The sequence below is a fragment of the Oncorhynchus clarkii genome, chromosome 2, assembly GCF_045791955.1.
Source record: "Oncorhynchus clarkii lewisi isolate Uvic-CL-2024 chromosome 2, UVic_Ocla_1.0, whole genome shotgun sequence".
NCBI classification, from domain to species: Eukaryota; Metazoa; Chordata; class Actinopteri; order Salmoniformes; family Salmonidae; genus Oncorhynchus; species Oncorhynchus clarkii.
In genome coordinates, this window is record NC_092148.1 from 40,027,406 (window position 1) to 40,047,812 (window position 20,407).

The window sequence follows — 20,407 nt, forward strand, 5'->3', positions numbered from 1 at the left end:
CTTAGTTCCTTTTTTATGTCCCTATTTTAGTTTGGTCAGGGCGTGAGTTGGGGTGGGCATTCTATGTGTTGTTCTACGTATTTGTATTTCTGTGTTTGGCCTGGTATGGTTCCCAATCAGAGGCAGCTGTTTATCGTTGTCTCTGATTGAGAACCATACTTAGGCAGCCTATTTTCCCACTATGATTTGTGGGGAGTTGTTTTCCGTTTCTGTGTTTGCACCATACGGGACTGTTTCGATTTTCATTTCTTTCCTGCACTTTGTTCTTTTGGTTTTTTTTCTCTCGTGTTCCGAGTTATTAAAGTTATCATGGACACGTACCATGCTGCATTTTGGTCCGATCCTTCTTATTCCCCATCAGAAGAGGAAGACAATCGTTACAAGTTCTAGAAACATAAATCCCTCTTACTTTCATATCACATCAAAGTAATTTAACAAATTCAAAATACACACTTCCTGTCAACTGTTTCAACCGGTTTTAACACAGTTTCCGTTTCTGTGTTTTCGATTTTCATTTCTTTCCTGCACTTTGTTCTTTTGGTTTTTTTTCTCTCGTGTTCCGAGTTATTAAAGTTATCATGGACACGTACCATGCTGCATTTTGGTCCGATCCTTCTTATTCCCCATCAGAAGAGGAAGACAATCGTTACAAGTTCTAGAAACATAAATCCCTCTTACTTTCATATCACATCAAAGTAATTTAACAAATTCAAAATACACACTTCCTGTCAACTGTTTCAACCGGTTTTAACACAGTTGCAGCCGACAGTATTTTTCAGTGACAATCTGTCTTCCGTTTACACAGAGGTGTTTGGAGATGCAGAAAGCTAATTAGCACGTAAACAAGTGCTGTAACATTGAAATATGGCTGTGTGTGAACCGTAACCCTCTAAAGGTATGTATCAATTTAACCTTTTGTTTTTTGTGATTTCTCACTGATATGAAAGACAAGGTCCTTATGCTTCCAAAACCGTACCACAAACGATGTGTTTAAATGCTCTGACTGAACATTGCTGCTTTTAAAAACAAAACTGCCCCTACAGAAGACGCCTTTGTCAAATGACTCTTATGTGTAATGTAATGGAACTGAAAGTCAATAACAAGGATTTGTGTACTCTGTACATGCGATCTAATTTAGTTCATATTGTTATTTATTGCTACAGGTGTGTTTTAAGTGCAACTAGCCTACTCACTACTATTTTATTAGCAATGTTTATATTGATTGCCTGCTACCGCTGCAAGGTATAGCCTTAGATACTGCTGTATTAGGGGGCACTATTGCCTCTCTCATGCTCTCGCACATGCACAGTAACTAATTTCCTCAGACAAGATCTATAGCCACGCCAGAGAGGACCTTAAATCTTAATAGCCGTAGGATCAGTTCTCTCCCCCTCTCGGGCAGTATGTTTACATTTACATCAATATTCCTGTATTACCATTGCATTCACTCATATGTTTATATCATGCCACATTGCATTGGATTCTCTTGAAGTATTCAATATCTACCGTTATCGACACCCCCGTGCTCTACTTCGCAGTTCAAAGTATTATACTTCAGAATTTTGAAATCTTGTGATTCCCAAAGCCTCTTTCTTTTGCTCTTCAGAAACACAATTAACCAGAACAAGCCCACTCCTGGTCAATCTGATTGATTCCACTTTTCCCTACACATACTTACCTCCTTCGATAACTCAAATGGGTTTCTCAGATAAATGTCTTTATTCAAAAAACTAATCCCAACAGGAAACAAATCCTTATCTGACCTACACTCACCATCCATTACAATTTTTGGCAATTTCCTTTTTTGTTTTATTCTTGGACACTATAGTTTTCCATTCATCATATTCAACTTTACTCGACTTGGCATCCACTTCTGCCTTGATCCTTCCCCGTCCTCTACGCTAGTTAGTGCACTTCCTTCTTCTTGTGACAGCATGTAAACACTCACTAACGTGAGGTGTCAGGGCCCTGGAGTGTCTCCAAGCGTCCTGATTGGTTGGAATAGGCAGGTGATCGACAGACCTAAAGGCCAATCAGATTGAAAGGGTCAGATTTTTTTTACAGCTGCCCCTGGATTTTTCTGTTGGAAATCCACACATCCTGAAAGGCCTCAAATAGGGCAGGACTTATCTGGCAGGACAGAGGGGCAGAGCAGTGAAGGGACCAGACTAGCTGGGGTCCTTGTGTGCATCTGGCCGTAAAAGGGTAGCTGGTTGCGGGTGTCTCTTAGAGGACCATGGGGGCTAGTAGGATGCCGGCTCCAGTGCATGTAAGGGGCTTAGGGCTACCCCATGAGGGAGGGACAGTTCTGGGCTGCGCCATAGAACGCTACAGTGTGGCAGAGGATCATACTGCAGAGGAATGTGGCAAGCCTTCCACAGCTGTTGTTGACAGCTCGATGGCTTCTGCTGGGGTTGGTGACTCTCTCACCACTACTGATGGCGATGGCTCCCATGTTGGAGCAAGTGGGGACACCTGGATGAGGCTCATCAGGGATTCAAAAGCAGGGGCAAACTGGTCCCCAGAGACGAGGTCAGGTGATTCCCCAGGTGCAAGGGCTGGAGGGTCTTCCATTGCGGGAGGTGGGCTGCCCCCTAGAACTGGAGACAGCAGGCCCCCTGGGTCAGAGAACAGTGGGTCCCCCAGGTCAGTGGGCTGAGGGCCTAGCAGGGCAGGAAACATACAACCTAAAACTATGACCAAAGACTGCAGGCCAGGTGTTACAGGAGACTGAGAACCTACCTGAGAAGGGAACTTGGGAGTTTAGGACAGGCGGCTGGGCACCGGCTGAAACTGGGGATTGTGATCTGGCTAGCAGCAAGGACTGCAGACCTAGAAAGACAGACAACTCAGGGCTGAACAGGACAGGAAACCCAGGGCCAGGAACTAGTGCAGGAGGTTTAGCGTGTAGCACTAGGAGGGGTGGCTGTAGACCAACTGAGGGCAGAGATCACAGACCTAGTGGGGCACAGAACCTAAAGCCTGGAAGAGCAGGAGACTGAAGGTCGACTAGGTCTGGGGACAGCGCACCTAGGACGCTTGAAGGATGGGAGTCTGGTGCTGGTAACATTGGGCCTGACAGTGAGAACAATTCTGGACCTGATAGAGAGAATGACTCTGTGCCTAGCAGGGAAACTGACTCTGGAACTTACAGGGATACTGACTCTGGGCCTGAGAGGGAAACTGACTCTGGACCTGACTGGGAAACTGAAACTGACTCTGGACCTGACAGGGAAAATGGTGCTGGAACTGACAGGGAAAAAAATTGAGTGCTAGGAGAGCAATAGAGCTTTGGGCCTACTAGAGGAAAGATAACTCTGAGCCCAGCCAGGCAGGAGCCTGATTACCCACCTGGGCAAGGGACAGATGGCCAACTAGTGCTGGAGACAACAGACCTAGTGCTAGGGACTGAGAGCCGAAGAGGGCTAAGGACTGAGAGCCTAGCATAGGTAACTTGTGGCCTAGCGGGGCAGGAGGATCTAAGTCTGGCGGGTTAGGCAACTGCCTACCAACTAAGGCAGGGGGCTGCGATCTGAGCAGGGCAGGAGACTGCAGACCCGCGAATGGAGCAGCTAACTTAGGGCCTAGTAGGGCAGGAGGCTCTAAACCTGGCAGACTAGGCAACTGCCTACCAACTAAGGCAGGGGGCTGTGATCTGAGAAGGGCAGGAGACTGCAGACCTGCAAATGAATGTAGGGCCTAGCTGGGTAGGATACTTAGAGGCTGCTAGTGCAGGGGACTGTGGACTGAGGTCCTAGTACTAAGACAGCAGTCCAGGGGCCTAAGCCAGAAGTCTGAGCCTGCAACTAGGGCCAGAGACTAAGGGCCTGGTATATCCGGAAACTTGGAGCCTACCGGGGGAGCAGGAGTCTGTGCCAGAAGCTGGCAGGGGTGGAGACGTGGCTTAAGGTTCCAGGGTAGCAGACAGTCAAACCTCAGGCAGACGAGCATCTGCCTCGACCAATAGGGAATCCTCACAGGGAATAGAGGATGGCAGCCAGAACAACGGCAGCCAGAACAGGCCCCGTGTCAGCAGCTGGCTGTAGCTCCACAACTGAAGCAGAAGCCTCCTTAACTATGGCTAGTCGAGGCTCTGAATGAACGGGGTGCAGACCTTGGTGTTGTGGACTGTGCACTGCGGAATTGTGATGATCTGCTGGTGAGCTAGGCTGCTCTGGGGGCTTGCCTGGGTGGGCCTAGATGGATGTCGGTCAGGAGAGCAGCTGGGCCACCTCGGGGGGGAGTGGCGCTCCCAACGCTCTGGTAAATACAACGTAGGTTTCAGCCAGGGGGACCTGGAGTGATGTAGTTCTGGTGAGTAGCTGGGTCACTTCAGGACTTAATGGAATTCCCAATGATTCAATGGGCACTGTATGAGTAAATTTGATTTGTTTAGCCAAAATGAATCTAAGGCACAAGCAGAAATGGGGGTTTACCTCAACGTGTGCTTTCCTAGACAGCTAGAATTGTCCCAGGTTAATAATGGACTTAACACAAGCACGGAGAGAAAAAAATGAACAACAAACTCAAAAAGCACAACCCATAATTGTCATCCAAGAATATTAAAACCCTTTTTAGAGTCCTTGTTTTGCATATTTGTGATTATTACACTAATAAAGCCTTGGACTATGAAAGAAATGTTGTCCATTTGGCTGGGTAAAGTGGACTGCTGACCTGTTGAACGACTTTCAGTGTGTGTGTAAGAGACACCTGTGTGTGTGTGTGTGTGTGTGTGTGTGTGTGTGTGTGTGTGTGTGTGTGTGTGTGTGTGTGTGTGTGTGTGTGTGTGTGTGTGTGTGTGTGTGTGTGTGTGTGTGTGTGTGTGTGTGTGTGTGTTTCAGACACACTAATGTACAGTGCTTTCAGAAAGTATTCACATCTCTTGACTTTTTCCACATTTTGTTGTGTTACAAGATAGGACTAATATTTAATTGTCATTTTTTTGTCAACGTGCTATACAAAATACTCTGTCATGTCAAATTGGAAGAAAAAATGTTCACCCGCCTGAGTCCATACATGTTAGAATCACCTTTGGCAATGATTACACCTGTGAGTCTTTCTGGGTAAGTCTCTAAGAGCTTGGCACACCTGGATTGTACAATATTTGCATATTATTCTTAGAAAATTCTTCAAGTTGGTTATTGATCATTACTAGAGAGCTATTTTCAAGTCTTGCCATAGATTTTCAAGTCGATTTAAGTCACATTTTTAACTAGGCCACTCAGGAACATTCAATGTCGTCTTGGTAAGCAATCCCAGTGTATATTTGGCCCTATGTTTTATGTTATTGTCCTGCTGAAAGGTGAATTTGTTTCCCAGTGTCTGTAGGAAAGCAGACTGAACCAGGTTTTCCTCCAGGATGTTGCCTGTGCTTAACTCTATTCCCTAGTCCTTGACAATGACACACATACCCATAACATGGCGCACCCACCACCATGCTTGAAAACATGAAGAGTGGTACTCACTTTTGTACTCTCTTTTGTATTCAAGACATTCATTTATTTGACAATTTTCTTTGCAGTTTTGTTTTAGTGCCTTATTGCAAAGAGGATGCATGTTTTGGAATATTTTATTTTGTACAGGATTCTTTCTTTTCACTCTGTCATGTATGCTATTATTGTGGAGTAACTACAATGTTGTTGATCCAGTCTCAACAGGGCCTAAAACTAACTTTGCCTACCAGCCACTGTGGCATGTAGATACATTTTTTTAAATCTACCAGACACTCATATTTTTTTTACCTGCCAAAATATTTTTTGCTGCATTAACTACACAAAAAAACACAAAAATGCATGTTATGTAATGTTTCTAATACAAGGAATGTATTATTTATGTATTTTTAGACCTGAGTCATTAAACTAAAATATCACAGATGAGACAAATGTTCAGCTGCCTCTTTAAGGTTACCTTGGTAACGTGGCCATTCCAGTCTTCACAGGTGCCTGTGAGAATCTCACTAGTAGAGGGCGACGACATCTCTTCTCTTCGCTAGCAGTGGAAATGAATTCAAACATTTAAAAACAACCTAACTTTTGAACAAAACAATGTAAATATCCAAGAAACATGAGGATAATATCTCACTTCAGTAGTTAGACCAACTTTTATGCCTGTGCGCATTGCTTCCAAAAACAAATCTTTCAACATTTCATTCACAGTGAACAAAGTCCCCCAGCAGGCAGTGTTGCTGCGTGAGGTGGGATAGCTATAACAGTAGCAGTCCTATTTCTTTGTGCATCACCAGATATGAAGCAAAACGGTATAAATAATTTGAAAACATCTACTGCAGCATTTATCTTGCTATAAATCACTACTCACACATGGCTCACACTTGACTTTTGACTATTTGTAAGAAATGCTTGCAATTGTAGAGCCCTGTGTGTGACCACCCGCCAACGTGGCTGGTGAGTTAGACATTCTTACCTGCCATTGACAAAATCTACCCGCATTTGGTGGGTGGCAGGTGTTCGTTTTAGGCCCTGATCCTCAGTTTTCTCCTATCATAGCCATTAAACTCTAGCTGTTTTAAAGTCACCATTGGCGTCATGGTAAAATCCCTGAGCGTTTTTTTTCCCTCTCTGGCAACTGAGTTAGGAAGGACGCCTATATCCTTGTAGTGACTGGCTGTATTGATAACTACAACATGATCAAAAGGACATTCAGTGTCTGCTTTTTTTTTACCCATCTACCAATAGGTGCCTTTCGTTGCGAGGCATTGGAAAACTTCCCTGGTCTTTGTTGTTGTATTTGTGTTTAAAATTCACTGCTCCACTGAGGGACCTTAAAGATAATTGTACGTGTGTTGTACAGAGATTAAGTAGTAATTCAAAAATCATGTTAAACACTATTATTTCTCACAGAGTAAGTCCATTCAACTTATTATGTGACTTGTTAATAAGCACATGTTTTGTCCTGACTTGTTTAGCTTGCCAAAACAAAGGGGTTGAATACTTAGACTGAAGACATTTCACATTATAATTTTTTTTGTTTCTAAAAACATAATTACACTTTGACATTATCGGGTATTGTGTGCAACCCAGTGACACAAAATCTAAATTCAGGCTGTAACACAACAACATTTGAAAACAGTCAAGTGTTGTGAATATGGCACTGTAAGTATAGCAAGAATGCAAAACCTGCCAATCTGTTTGAACAATTTAAGCCCCTCCAACCTCTGTCATTTAACTAAAGCCCACTCACCTTCAGTAAGGCAGCAACAAAATGGGGCAACACCCACCGGCCTTTCAAACACACGCGACATACACACACACACACGCAGCCCTGTCATCATCAGTAGGCTCTAGCGCAGGGAAAACCCCTCGCTCAGCCAGAGAACATCAGAAGGAAAGGGTATCCACTGCACTTAACCTATACCAATACGGGGGTTACACACATGTCAAGGATTCAATAATTACAAGGTGTCACTTTACATCATTCACAAGGAACATGTCAAGCCACCAAAAGCAATGTACACAGCTGTGACAAGCCTTTTAAGAACCCAGCGGTTTCCACTGGGTACAGATGTGAGTTCAACATGTCGTTTTGATTTACATTAGATCGAGTTGCCAACTAACGTGAACTCAACTTGAAATCAACAACAATTTGAACCATGTCATTGGATTTAGGTTTATAGTTGGGTGACTGAAAAAGAGTGGGTGGTGTTTTTCCCACATTTTCTCATGTGATTGGCATGTCATGATCTCTGTAGCTGCTTCCATGATCCGCCTGTTCATTATTAATGAGACTACAGCCTCTTATTTCGACCTGGCTGCAGCACATTGCACTTTGGCTTGGCCTCGCTACGCAGCCATGTTGCGTCCCAAATGGCACTATATTCCCCTATTTAGTGCACCACTTTTGACCAGGGCCCATAGGTGAGGTTGGAGAGAGAGGAAAGGTACACAGTAAATCAAGGATAGTTAAAATCACAGTGTTAGGGTTGAATTGACTCTACTGGGAGTTATCTTAACCCTCAAGAGAGTGATACGCTCCCTGGAGTTTGTGTTGATAACTGGAGTTGATTGGGACAGAGTATTTTTCACTCCATCAAGAATACTTTGTATTCAGTGAGGCTGGGAGGGGCCTCATTGTAAAAACTGTATATCCCAGCATGCTGCAGGTTGAATGTTTTTATTGTTGGTTTCAATATGTGACTGATTTTACTAATTGCATTAGTACTGTACAAAGTTAGAGTTGCGCTATTTGATAGACTCCCCCACTATCCCTACCTCGGGCTTCCAGTGGAGAGACCTGAGATCAACCTACCCCCGCACCCCCCTTCCCATCTCGTACTTCTGAGTGGGAGACCTTCCCAGGCAGTAGCCTGCCTCGCTCACAAACTAGAATCGGGGAGCCCACTCCGACGAGGTTAATTGACCCACAGTCCCACACGGTGACATGATATTATTGACGTGACGTGCAAATGAGCGATAGAAAACCGATCGTGCAAATGTCACCATTCTGATTGTTTTTTGTGTGGGCGCCCCGTGCCAGCCCAGGCAAGATGCCGCCCTGGGCGTCTGCCCATGTCGCCTATACCTAAACCCGCCACTGGTGTAGGTGGTCCCCATGCACTGTATTTCTTCCCTACTCTGACAGGTGTTCTAATTGCACGTTCTGGGTTGTATAAAAGTGCTGCATGTTTTCCTGCAAGTTGGATCTAATAGACATTGGATATCACATTGCAAACCACCACAATGTAAAACATTAAGAAATATTAAAATAAGACTTTACACCCTATTAACTCAAAGGAAGTAAATTGAAAGAGAAGTGAACTCTGCTGGAGTTGATTGTTAATTCAGAACAACACAGAAAAGTGTAAAATGGCAAGGAAGTTGATTAAAAGCAACACTGAAAATAATAAAATGGCAGGTCAGTGTGTTAAATTAAGCAACTCTGTCAGTTTGATATTTACTCCATTTAGGCCTAGTGTAGTTTTAACTCCCAAAATATCCATGCCGTGACCAGAGTAGTGTTAACACAAAATGGGGGTGGGACCATATAAACCCCCAAATAATGTTACATGTGACCCTATACGAGTTGAATTAAAAATTGCGATTTGACTGTGTATTGGTCATTATTGAGGAGATGTTGTTTTCTCTACTATTTCTACTCCTGCAAAATTATACTTCTTCGGCACTAAGTGACAAACAACCAAGCAACCAGGATAGTAGGGAAAAACAACCACAGAAGTCACAACACCAGCAGCACTGCATATTGTTTATAAATCAAAAATACATATTTCCAATTCACATCGGACAAAGTTCATAAAAGCCAAACCCTATGAAACATGACTTCACTTACCACTTCACTCAAAAACACAACTTCACACATGAAAGGCAGTTTAAAATGCATCATACCTTTGCCGTAGTTGAAGTGGAGTTTGATAGCTTTGCCCTGATTGATGTGTAGGTAGGTGAACCACACGGCAAAGGTGAGCAGCACAAGCAGCAGAAGGAGTTTGAACTGCTTCCGAATTTTCTTCACGGGGAAGCGCAGCATCCTCGCTCAAACATCATCCGTTTACCGGCTGCAGAATGGGGAGAATGACTGATGCTCGTTAACCGAACTAACCGTCCGCGGTTCTGGAGGAGTAGGTTACTGAAGTAATCGTGTCTAACCGGTACTCCTTGGATGAGATCGAGGTGTAGTCCCCTAGTCCATCCGTGGTGTATCCATTGTTCGACACTAAAGCCAACAGTGAATTTAGTTGAGTTCTAAATGAAAAAAACGCATTCTCTGGTGCTCCAAATTTGACCGTAAAATAGCGCTCCAGACTCGCTTCATGTCATTGCTATAGACTAACTTTATCAATTGTAAATTATTATTTACGTTCTTACTCTGCAAGAGAACCGTTGTCCACGGAGACAAACTCCTAGAAAAAAACGAAGAAAGGGTCCCCAAGTCGCATTCCAGGCGCTCTGCGGTGGCAGTTTGGGCAGGGAAAGGCGGCAGATCAGAAGCCGCGGTTCGGTCAGTGTTCGACCAAGGGAACAAAATAGCAGTCCAGCGATAATCTAGCTAAATCTCCTACTCGCTCTAGCCTCGTTGACACCCCGACGCTGATTATTTCAACGATTTCTCACACGAGGATCATGCCCCAGATTAAGGCGAATTCGAGGGCACAGCTGAGCGGCTTCCACAGAAAAAAAATCAGAAAACGTACAATTGTAAAATAGACGTGTTTCTATTCTAAAGGCTGCCAAATCGCGGCTAAATAAGTATCCTACTACTTTCGCTCCCACGACAGCGTGCAGTGAGTTTCCATGACATAGTAAACACTAAACAGAGCGAGTCACAGTTCGAGATTGTACATGCGCATTTCCAAATAGACTAGAGGGTTTGATCTATCCAAATCAACACCCGCGCGTCGTACGTAGCATTATAGGGTTGCTCTCGTGTGCTCTCTGTTTATTATGTGGCACTGTAGAAATGGCCTGATCCACCTTACTCCGTAATAACCAACTGTCATATCTAAACTCCACGCGTTCCGTTCCTAATCGTTAAACACTGATGAAACCGTATTCTGGAGAAGTCATTTGGCTAACGATAATGGATCAGTTGGACCGCTTTCCTATATTCCCCAGAGAAGTGATTCGATATCAGCTGGTATCATCCTCATAACCTATTCTGGCTAATTTAAAGACCCAGTTGAGAAATATAAAACGCTATCAACAAAATACCTGCGTTGAGAACAGAACAGCGCGCTGGGTGCCAGGTGAGAGGAGGAGGCCTAGACTAAACATGAAACGTTAAATGTGCCGGTTCGTTTCGAGATCCAAGGGATTCCTCTCAGAGGTCCATGTGCACCTTCACGCGCCCCGATCGTCGGTGCTGCTGCATTTGACCGAAATGCTCCCGACCAGGTCCCGACCCTTATCAGCGTTCCCGGTGCAGGCGAAACGCAAGCTCTCGCGAAACAATAACATCCACATTCAGGAGAGATGCAGTATGGATGAACGCTACAATGTTGCTAGCCGCGATGCACTGGCTAGCAGTGTTATTCCATTCGTGAGCTCTTCTTCGTTATTACACCGTAATAACATCGTCCTCCTCTGCCCTTACATGGCGCATCATGTCGAAAGGAACCCTTGCTCAATGCAAGGTGTCGCAGAATATGGATATATTTATAATATTATAAATAATACATAATACTAAAGAAATGCTATACCCTAGTAAAGCACAGGCAGAGGCTATTCTCCCTTGCCCATGTCATCTATATACTGCTCTTCTAGTCTCCCACAATTTTTAAACGCTTCGGCTGTTGCCTATGATTTGGTTTTTGAGACTACACCTCTTCGTCCATCAATTGGGCATCAGAAACGCTGCTGGGCAACCGAACTTGGGAGAGCCCGTGATCGACAGGTCCGGTATCCAACCGGAGCCTGCGCTCGTAGGAGGTGGGATGACGACATTGGCCATTAGACGTCGTAGCCTTTTCCCAATGATGAGAATGGTAAATATTGTAGTGACCCGTTATATAGCATGGAAAACAGTTCTACATAGCTCGACTATCAGCTTATTTTTTTAAATGTGGTTTTAAATCGGGTCAGGTCTATTGAATGTAAATCCTACCCCGTGATGTGGCGTCCAAAGTAAGTAGCGTGTCCTGTCCAAAAGTCATAATACACCGTCCAAGGCAAGGCAAGGCAGTCCACGCTCACAGGTGACGCTGCTTTGGAGACAGACACTCCAAGATGCGCCCTTGAGTGCCGCCTTTTGGTCAGAACAAAAATACTCACTTGAAATGTAACAGGAAACTGAGCATACAGACTTTGAAACCCGTTTCAAATAGTGTAAAGAATTTCGTCAATACCATCATTACAACTGATTGTGTGGTAGGGTTTGAAAGCCTAATGTGTTTGCGCTGTTTTCAGAACTATGTACACTGGGCAGTTAATTTGCCCCGAGGTGTTCTATAATTCTACAGTAGATCCTAAACAGAAAATTATAACAATGCTACATAGGGGTGAAGCATAACAAATCTATCAAATCAAATAGCAGATGTTGTCGTGAGTGTAACAAAATTATTATGCTTCTAAATCTTACAGTGCAGCAGTATCTAACAGGTAATATCTAACAATTCCACAACAAAACCTAATATCTAACTAATTCCACAACAAAACCTAATACACACAATCTGGTAAAGGAATGGGATGAGAATATACACAAGTATAAAATATATGGATGAGCAGTGACAGAGCAGCTAAGGTACAATAAATGGTAAAGAATTGATAGTGAAGGATACAGTATACTATATATACAGTGGGGCAAAAAAGTATTTAGTCAGCCACCAATTGTGCAAGTTCTCCCACTTAAAAAGATGAGAGAGGCCTATAATTTTCATCATAGGTACACTTCAACTATGACAGACAAAATGAGAAGAAAAAAATCCAGAAAATCACATTGTAGGATTTTTAATGAATTTATTTGCAAATTATGGTGGAAAATAAGTATTTGGTCAATAACAAAAGTTATACTTTGTTATATACCCTTTGTTGGCAATGACAGAGCTCAAACGTTTTTTGAAAGTCTTCACACGGTTTTCACACACGGTTGCTGGTATTTTGGCCCATTCTTCCATGCAGATCTCCTCTAGAGCAGTGATGTTTTGGGGCTGTTGCTGGGCAACATGGACTTTCAACTCCCTCCAAAGATTTTATATGGGGTTGAGATCTGGAGACTGGCTAGGCCACTCCAGGACCTTGAAATGCCTTGAAATGCCCCCAGTGATGTGTTGTGCAGACCGTACCACCCCCTGGAGAGCCCTGCGGTTGTGAGCGGTGCAGTTGCCTTACAACCCGACAAGATGCTCTCAATTGTGCACCTGTAAAAGTTAGTGAGGGTTTTTGGTGACAAGCCACATTTTTTCAGCCTTCTGAGGTTGAAGAGGCACTGTTGCGCCTTCTACACCACACTGTCTGTGTGCGTGGACCATTTCAGTTTGTCAGGGATATGTACACCGAGGAACTTAAAACTTTCCACCTTCTCCACTGTTGTCCCGTCGATGTGGATAGGGGGATGCTCCCTTTGCTGTTTCCTGAAGTCCACGATCATCTCTTTTGTTTTGCTGACATTGAGTGAGGTTATTGTCCTGACATCGCCCTCACCTCCTCCCTGTAGGCTGTCTCGTCGTTGTTGGTTATCAAGCCTACCACTGTAGTGTCGTCTGCAAACTTAATGATTGAGTTGGAGGCGTGCATGGCCACGCAGTTGTGGGTGAACAGGGAGTACGGGAGAGGGCTGAGAATGCACCCTTGTGGGTCCCCAGTGTTGAGGATCAGCGGAATGAAGATGTTGTTTCCCTACCTTCACCACCTGGATGCAGCCCGTGAGGAAGTCCAGGACCCAGTTGAATGCTGAGCTGTAGTCAATGAACAGCATTCTTACATAGGTATTCCTCTTGTACAGATGGGATAGGGCAGTGTGCAGTGTGATGGCGATTGCATCGTCTGTGGACTTATTGGGGTGGTAAGCAAATTGGAGTAGGTCTAGGGTAACAGGTAAGGTGGAGGTGATATGATGCTTGAGTAGTCTCTCAAAGCACTTCATGATGACAGAAGTGGGTGCTACAGGGGAATAGTCATTTAGTTCCGTTACCTTAGCTTTCTTGGGAACAGGAACAATGGAGGCCAACTTGAAGCATGTGGGGACAGCAGACTGGGATAGGGTTTGATTGAATATGTCCGTAAACACACCAGCCAGCTGGTATGAGCATGCTCTGAGGACGCGGTTAAGGATGACATCTGGGCCGGCAGCCTTGCGAGGGTTAACAGGTTTAACCGTTTTACTCACGTCTGCCATGGAGAAGCAGAGCCCACAGTCTTTTGTAGCTGGCCGTGTAAGTGGCACTGTGTTGTCCTCAAAGTGAGCAAAGAAGTTGTTTAATTTGTCTGGGAGCAAGACGTCGATGTCCGCGATTGCAATACGTGATTGTCTGTAGACCCTGCCACATATGTCTTGTGTTTGAGCCGTTGAATTGCAACTCCACTTTGTCTCTATACTGACGCTTTGCGCTTTGATTGCCTTACGGAGGAATAACAACACTGTTTGTATTCGGTCATGTTTCCAGTCGCCTTGCCATGATTATATGCAGTGGTGGTATGTGCTTTCAGTTTGCGCGAATCCTGCCATCGATACACAGTTTATGGTTAGGGAAGGTTTTAATAGTCACAGTGGTTACAACATCTCCTAAACACTTCCTTATAAACTCACTCACAGACTCAGCATATACTGTACGTCAATGTCATTGTCTGAGGCCACCCGGAACATATCCCAGTCCACGTGATCGCAGCAATCTTGAAGTGTGGAATCCGATTGATCAGACCAGCGTTGGATAGACCTAAGCAAAGGTGCTTCCTGTTTTAGTTTCTGCCTATAGGAGGGGAGCAACAAGATGGAGTCATGGTCGGATTTGCCAAAAGGAGGGCAGGAGAGGGCCTTGTATGCATTGCGGAAGTTAGAGTAGCAGTGTGTTACTTGCTTGTGTACTGCAATCGATATGCTGATAGAATTTAGGTAGCCTTGTTTTCAGATTAGGTTTGTTAAAATCCACAGTTACAATAAATGCAGCCTCAGGATATATGGTTTCCAGTTTGCATTAAGTCCAGTGAAGTTTCTTGATGGCCGTCTTGGTACATGGCTGTGACTGAGGAGAGTTCTCTTGAGAGATAATACGCTGGATTTGATTGTGATAAATTCTAGGTCAGGTGAACAAAAGGACTTGAGTTCTTGTATGTTGTAACAATTACACCTTGAGTCGTTAATCATTAAACATAAACCCCCTTCTTACCAGAGAGATGTTTGTTCCTGTCGGCTCGATGCACTGAAAATCCCCTTGGCTGTACAGACTCCGACAGCATGTCCCCAGCTAGCCATGTCTCCGTGAAACAAAGCATGTTACAATCCCGTATATCTCTTTGGAAAGCAACTCTTGCCCTAATTTCGTCGACTTTGTTAACTAGGGACTGGACATTAGCAAGTAATATACTCAGAAGAGGTGGATGGTGTGCACGCATCTATCTATGTCAGTGTTTGTCTCTTTCTCTGTCTCTCTGTCTGTCTGTCTATATGACCATTTCTTTGCTTGTGTGTCTTGGTAATAAGTAGGTTACATTCTTGTGATGTTTTTTTCCAGAGGTTATCAGTGTAGCCCATAAGCTGGTGGGTTCTGATTTCTTGACATATGAAATAATGAAATATACTTATTACTTTCACAGAGGGAGAGAGAGTAATAATAATGTTTACAATTATGTCAGGACATGTTATTGTTAACCATCAGGGATAAGTAGGCTACATTCTTATCATGTTTTTTCCCAGCGGTTATCAGTGTTGCCCATAAACTGGGAAAGCAATCCAGTCTGCCCAAACAGGGGACAATAGGGCAAGGGTTTGCCCTAAAAATGTAACCACTGACCTCTCATCAGTCCATCTTTGTATTTGGCCAATGAAAAGAGGTTATTCCACAAAGCGGAATTCCCTCTCACAGTGGATTTACCAATAATCCTACAACAAAAACCAGGAAGTAAATTAAATGCTTATGTATTCGTCCCATCATCTAGGCCTTATTGGAATACATACACTATATATACTACATGGCCAAAAATATATAGGTAGATAGATACGTAGATAGATAGATAGATACGTAGATAGATAGATGGATAGCTGGATGGATGGATGGACGGACAGACAGACAGATAGATACTACATGACAAAAAGTATGTGGACACCTGATCATCGAACATCTCATTCCTATGGAGTTGGTCCCCCCCTTTGCTGCTATAACAGTCTCCACTCTTCTGGGAAGGCTTTCCAGTAGAACATTGCTGCGAGGACTTGCTTCCATTCAGCCACGAGAGCATTAGTGAGGTCGGGCACTGATGTTGCGCGATTAGGCCTGGCTCGCAGTCAGGGTTCTAATTCATCCCAAAGGTGTTTGATGGGGTTGAGATCAGGACTCTGTGCAGGCCAGTCAAGTTTTTTCACACCGATCTCAACAAACCTTTTCTGTATTCACTTCGCTTTGTGCATGGGGGCAATGTCATGCTGAAACAGGCAAGGGCCTTCCCCAAACTGTTGCCACAACATTGGAAGCACAGAATCATCTAGAACAGTGGTTCCCAACATTTTTATAAGTCCCTTACCCCTTCAAACATTCAACCTCCAGCTGCGTACCCCCTCTAGCACCAGGTCAGCGCACTCTCAAATGTTGTTTTTTGCCGTCATTGTAAGCCTGACACACACACACTATACAATATATTTTATTAAACATAAGAATGAGGGTGAGTTTCCGTCACACCCCAGCTCATGGGAAGTGCCAAAGAGCTCTTATAGGACCAGGGCACAAATAATAACATAATAATAATCAATAATTTTGCTCTTTATTTAACCATCTTACAGAAAAAACCTTATTTGTTAAACGAAAATTGTGAATAACTCACCACAGTTGCAATGTTGGGTTGTATTGGAGAGATTCTCAGTCTTAAAACTTGACTGGCCTGTTTGGCCCTGTCCGGGGGTGTCATCGGATGGGGCCACAGTGTCTCCTGACCCCTCCTGTCTCAGCCTCCAGTATTTATGCTGCAGTAGTTTATATGTCGGGGGGCTAGGGTCAGTTTGTTATATCTGGAGTACTTCTCCTGTCCTATCCGGTGTCCTGTGTGAATTTCAAGTATGCTCTCTCTAATTCTCTCTTTCTCTCTTTCTTTCTCTCTCTCAGAGGACCTGAGCCCTAGGACCATGCCTCAGGACTATCGGGCATGATGACTCCTTGCTGTCCCCAGTCCATCTGGCCGTGCTGCTGCTCCAGTTTCAACTGTTCTGCCTGTGATTATTATTATTTCACCATGCTGGTCATTTATGAACATTTGAACATTTTGGCCATGAAGGGGCGGCAGGTAGCCTAAAGGGGCGGCAGGTAGCCTAAAGGGGCGGCAGGTAGCCTAAAGGTGCGGCAGGTAGCCTAAAGGGGCGGCAGGTAGCCTAAGTGTTCGACTTGTAAGGTCGCAAGATCGAACCCCCGAGCTGACAAGATAAAAAATCTGACGTTCTGCCACTGAACAAGGCAGTTAACCCACTGTTAACCCACTGTTAACTCATGTGCCTAGTTTAATAAAGGTTAAAAAGAGCATCAGTGTCTGAACAGTGTGATTTGCCAAGGCAAGCTACTCTAAGTGCAGCCCAATACAGAAATCTGGCAGTGGCTTCTGATTAAATTCAATTTTCACAGAGCCACTTGTTGCAATTTTGATGAGGCTCTCTTGTTCAGATATCGGTAAGTGGACTGGAGGCAGGGCATGAAAGGGATAACGAATCCAGTTGTTTGTGTCATCCGTTTCGGGGAAGTACCTGCGTAATTGAACAAGTTCTCATTTACAACTGCGACCTGGCCAAGATAAAGCAAAGCAGTGTGACACAAACAACAACACATGGAATAAACAAGCATACAGTCAATAACACAATACAAAAAAAAGAAAGTCTATATACAGTGTGTGCAAATGGTGTGAGGAGGTAAGGCAATAACTAGGCCATAGTGTCACACCCTGACCTCAGAGACCCTTTTTATGTCTCTATTTTGGTTTGGTCAGGGCGTGGGTTGGGGTGGGGTGGGAATTCTATGTTTTGTGTTTTCTATTTCTGTGCATTTGGCCGGGTGTGGTTCTCAATCAGAGGCAGCTGTCTATCGTTGTCTCTGATTGAGAACCATACTTAGGTAGCCTTTTCCCACCTGTGTTTTGTGGGTAGTTATTTTCTGTTTTGTGTTGAGTTGAGTTTATTTTTTATTTTTACAGGGACAGTGCACATTAATCAACGTTTCAGTAAAAGTGCCGGTTTTAGCCAGCCGGCTAATTTTCAACCGCAGTCCCTGGGCAGGTTATTAAAAACAATTACAATATAGACAATAGCAGCATAGAACAAGCAAGACATAGCAACATAGGACAAGCAAGACATAGCATACAGACAGAGCAACATAGGACAAGCAAGACGTAGCATACAGACAGAGCAACATAAAACAAAAAGCAGCAAGACAAAATTCATAAAAGCAACAAAGTGTTTCCACACCTCACAAGCTACAGACAACAGACAACATGGAAAGCGGCAACACACAGCTAGGGACCATGTTCACAAATCTGATTGACCTTTAGCCATGTCTTTAAGCATTTTGTGAAAGTGTGATATGTGGTGCAGTTATGTGTGTCTGATGGCAGTGTATTCCAGACATGGGAAGCTCTCACAGAGAATGCAGATTTACTAAAGGTGCTTTTCCTTATGGGGAACTATACAGTCACCTCTCATGGCAGACCTTGTGGATCTGCTGCCATATGTCTGGGTTTTCTGTTTAACAAAAATATTGAGTGGAGGGGGAGCCAGGCCATTAAGGATCTTGAATATAAGACATGCGTCGGTGTATTGCACAAGATTTTCCCAACTCAAGAGCTCATGCTTTCTAAGGATGTGACAATGATGATGGCTATTGGGCTTCCTATCAAGCACTTTGAGAGCCTGTTTGTAGACAGACTGAATAGGTTTTAATGTTGTACAGCAAGCTTGGGCCCAACTAGTCAAGCAGTATGTTAAGTGGGGGAGTATCATAGATTTGAAGTACAGTTTTGCTACCTCTGTAGTCAAACAATTTCGTATAAATCGGAAATTAGCTAGGTTGAATTTGGTTATTTGAATTACCTTTTTCACATGCTTTTTAAAAGAGAGGTTGGAATCAAGTGTGATGCCAAGGTACTTAAAATCGGATACCACCTGAAGCTTCTCCCCTGACACATAGACATCTGGCTCAGTAGCATCTGTTGCCCTCTTTGTGAAGAACATGCAAACATTTTTTTTCACATTGAGATGCAAACACGAGTCACTGAGCCACTTTGTAACCTGGACCATTACAGTAGTGAGTTCTTGTGCAGCTTGTTGTTTGCTCTTTGCATGCACATATATCACTGTATCATCTGCATACATTTGAACTTCAGACCCAGTACAGACAGAAGGCAGATCATTAATGTACAGGCTGAACAGGAGGGGCCCCAGTATTGACCCTTGGGGCACGCCCACATCATAGCTACGAGTGGGCGACAGCTCATTGCTCACTCTGACACACTGAGTGTGTCTGCACCAGACAGAACTGTTTAGTTTGTTCCTCTTTGTTATTTTTTGTTCTAGTGTTCAGTTTTATAAAACATCATGAACACGTACCATGCTGCACCTGGGTCCTCTTCGTCAAACAGCCGTTACAGAACTACCCAACACGAAAGGACCAAGCAGCGTGGTAAAAGAGACTCCTGGACAGGTGAGCAGCGCTATCTGGAGTATGAGACAACCTGGGAGGAGATAGAGAGGTGGTCGGTCGACCCAGGAAGAGTGCCGGAGCCCGCCTGGGATTCTCTAGAACAGTGCGAGGAGGGATACCGGAGAATGGAGTTGGCGACACGAAAACAGCTGGCAAGGAAGCCAGAGAGGCAGCCCCCCCCCCAAAAAAATTGGGGGGCACACGGGGAGTGTGGCAGAGTCAGGTAGTAGACCTGAGCAACTCCGTGCTTACCGTGGCGAGCATGGGACTGGTCAGGCCCCGTGCTATGGGGTGATGCTCACGGTGTCAAGGCGGAGCATTCACAGGCCAGGGGGCTCGGTGCCAGCGTCCCGCATTTGCCGGGTGGAAGCTGGCATCCAGACAGAATGGGTGGGGCCAGCTCTGCGCTCAAGACCGCCAGTGCGCCTCCACGGCCCAGTGTATCCGGTGCCACGACCAAGGAAGAGGCCTCCTGGATATCTCCCCAGCCTGGTGAGTCCTGTGCCTGCTCCCAGAGCCAGGTCTCCTGTGTCTCCCCAGCCCGGTGAGTCCTGTCCGGAGCGGCTTTAGTCTCCCTCCTGTCCGGAGCTGCCAGAGTCTCCCTCCTGTCCAAGGCCTGCTGCGAGGGTCCCCAGTCCGGGGTCGGCGGCGAGGGTCCCCGCTCCAGAGGCGCCACCTAAGTGGGCCAAGCCTAGGGTGGAGCGGGGTCCACGTCCTGCACCAGAGCCGCCACCGCAGATAGATGCCCACCCAGACCTTCCCCTATAGGTTTAGGTTTTGCGGCCGGAGTCTGCACCTTTTGGGGGGGTACTGTCACACCCTGACCTTAGAGATCCTTTTTATGTCTCTATTTTGGTTTGGTCAGGGCGTGAGTTGGGGTGGGCATTCTATGTTTTGTGTTCTATGTTTTCTATTTCTGTGAATGGCCGGGTGTGGTTCTCAATCAGGGGCAGCTGTCTATCGTTGTCTCTGATTGAGAACCATACTTAGGTAGCCTTTTCCCACCTGTGTTTTGTGGGTAGTTATTTTCTGTTTTGTGTGTCTGCACCAGACTGAACTGTTTAGTTTAGTCCGCTTTGTTATGTTTTGTTCTAGTGTTCAGTTTTATTAAAAATCATG

General features: G+C 44.8%; 1 protein-coding gene across 1 annotated transcript in view; it reads right to left on the minus strand.

Annotated features, from left to right (window-relative positions):
- Positions 1-10,279, minus strand: part of LOC139367905 (beta-1,4-N-acetyl-galactosaminyl transferase 4a) — a 455,096-nt gene extending 444,817 nt beyond the window's left edge. Inside the window, exon 1 of the mRNA XM_071106283.1 lies at positions 9,357-10,279. Within this exon, the coding sequence (XP_070962384.1) occupies positions 9,357-9,498 (142 nt within the window). The 5' untranslated portion in view covers positions 9,499-10,279. The remainder of the gene's footprint in view (positions 1-9,356) is intronic.
- Between the last annotated feature and the right edge of the window lie 10,128 nt (positions 10,280-20,407).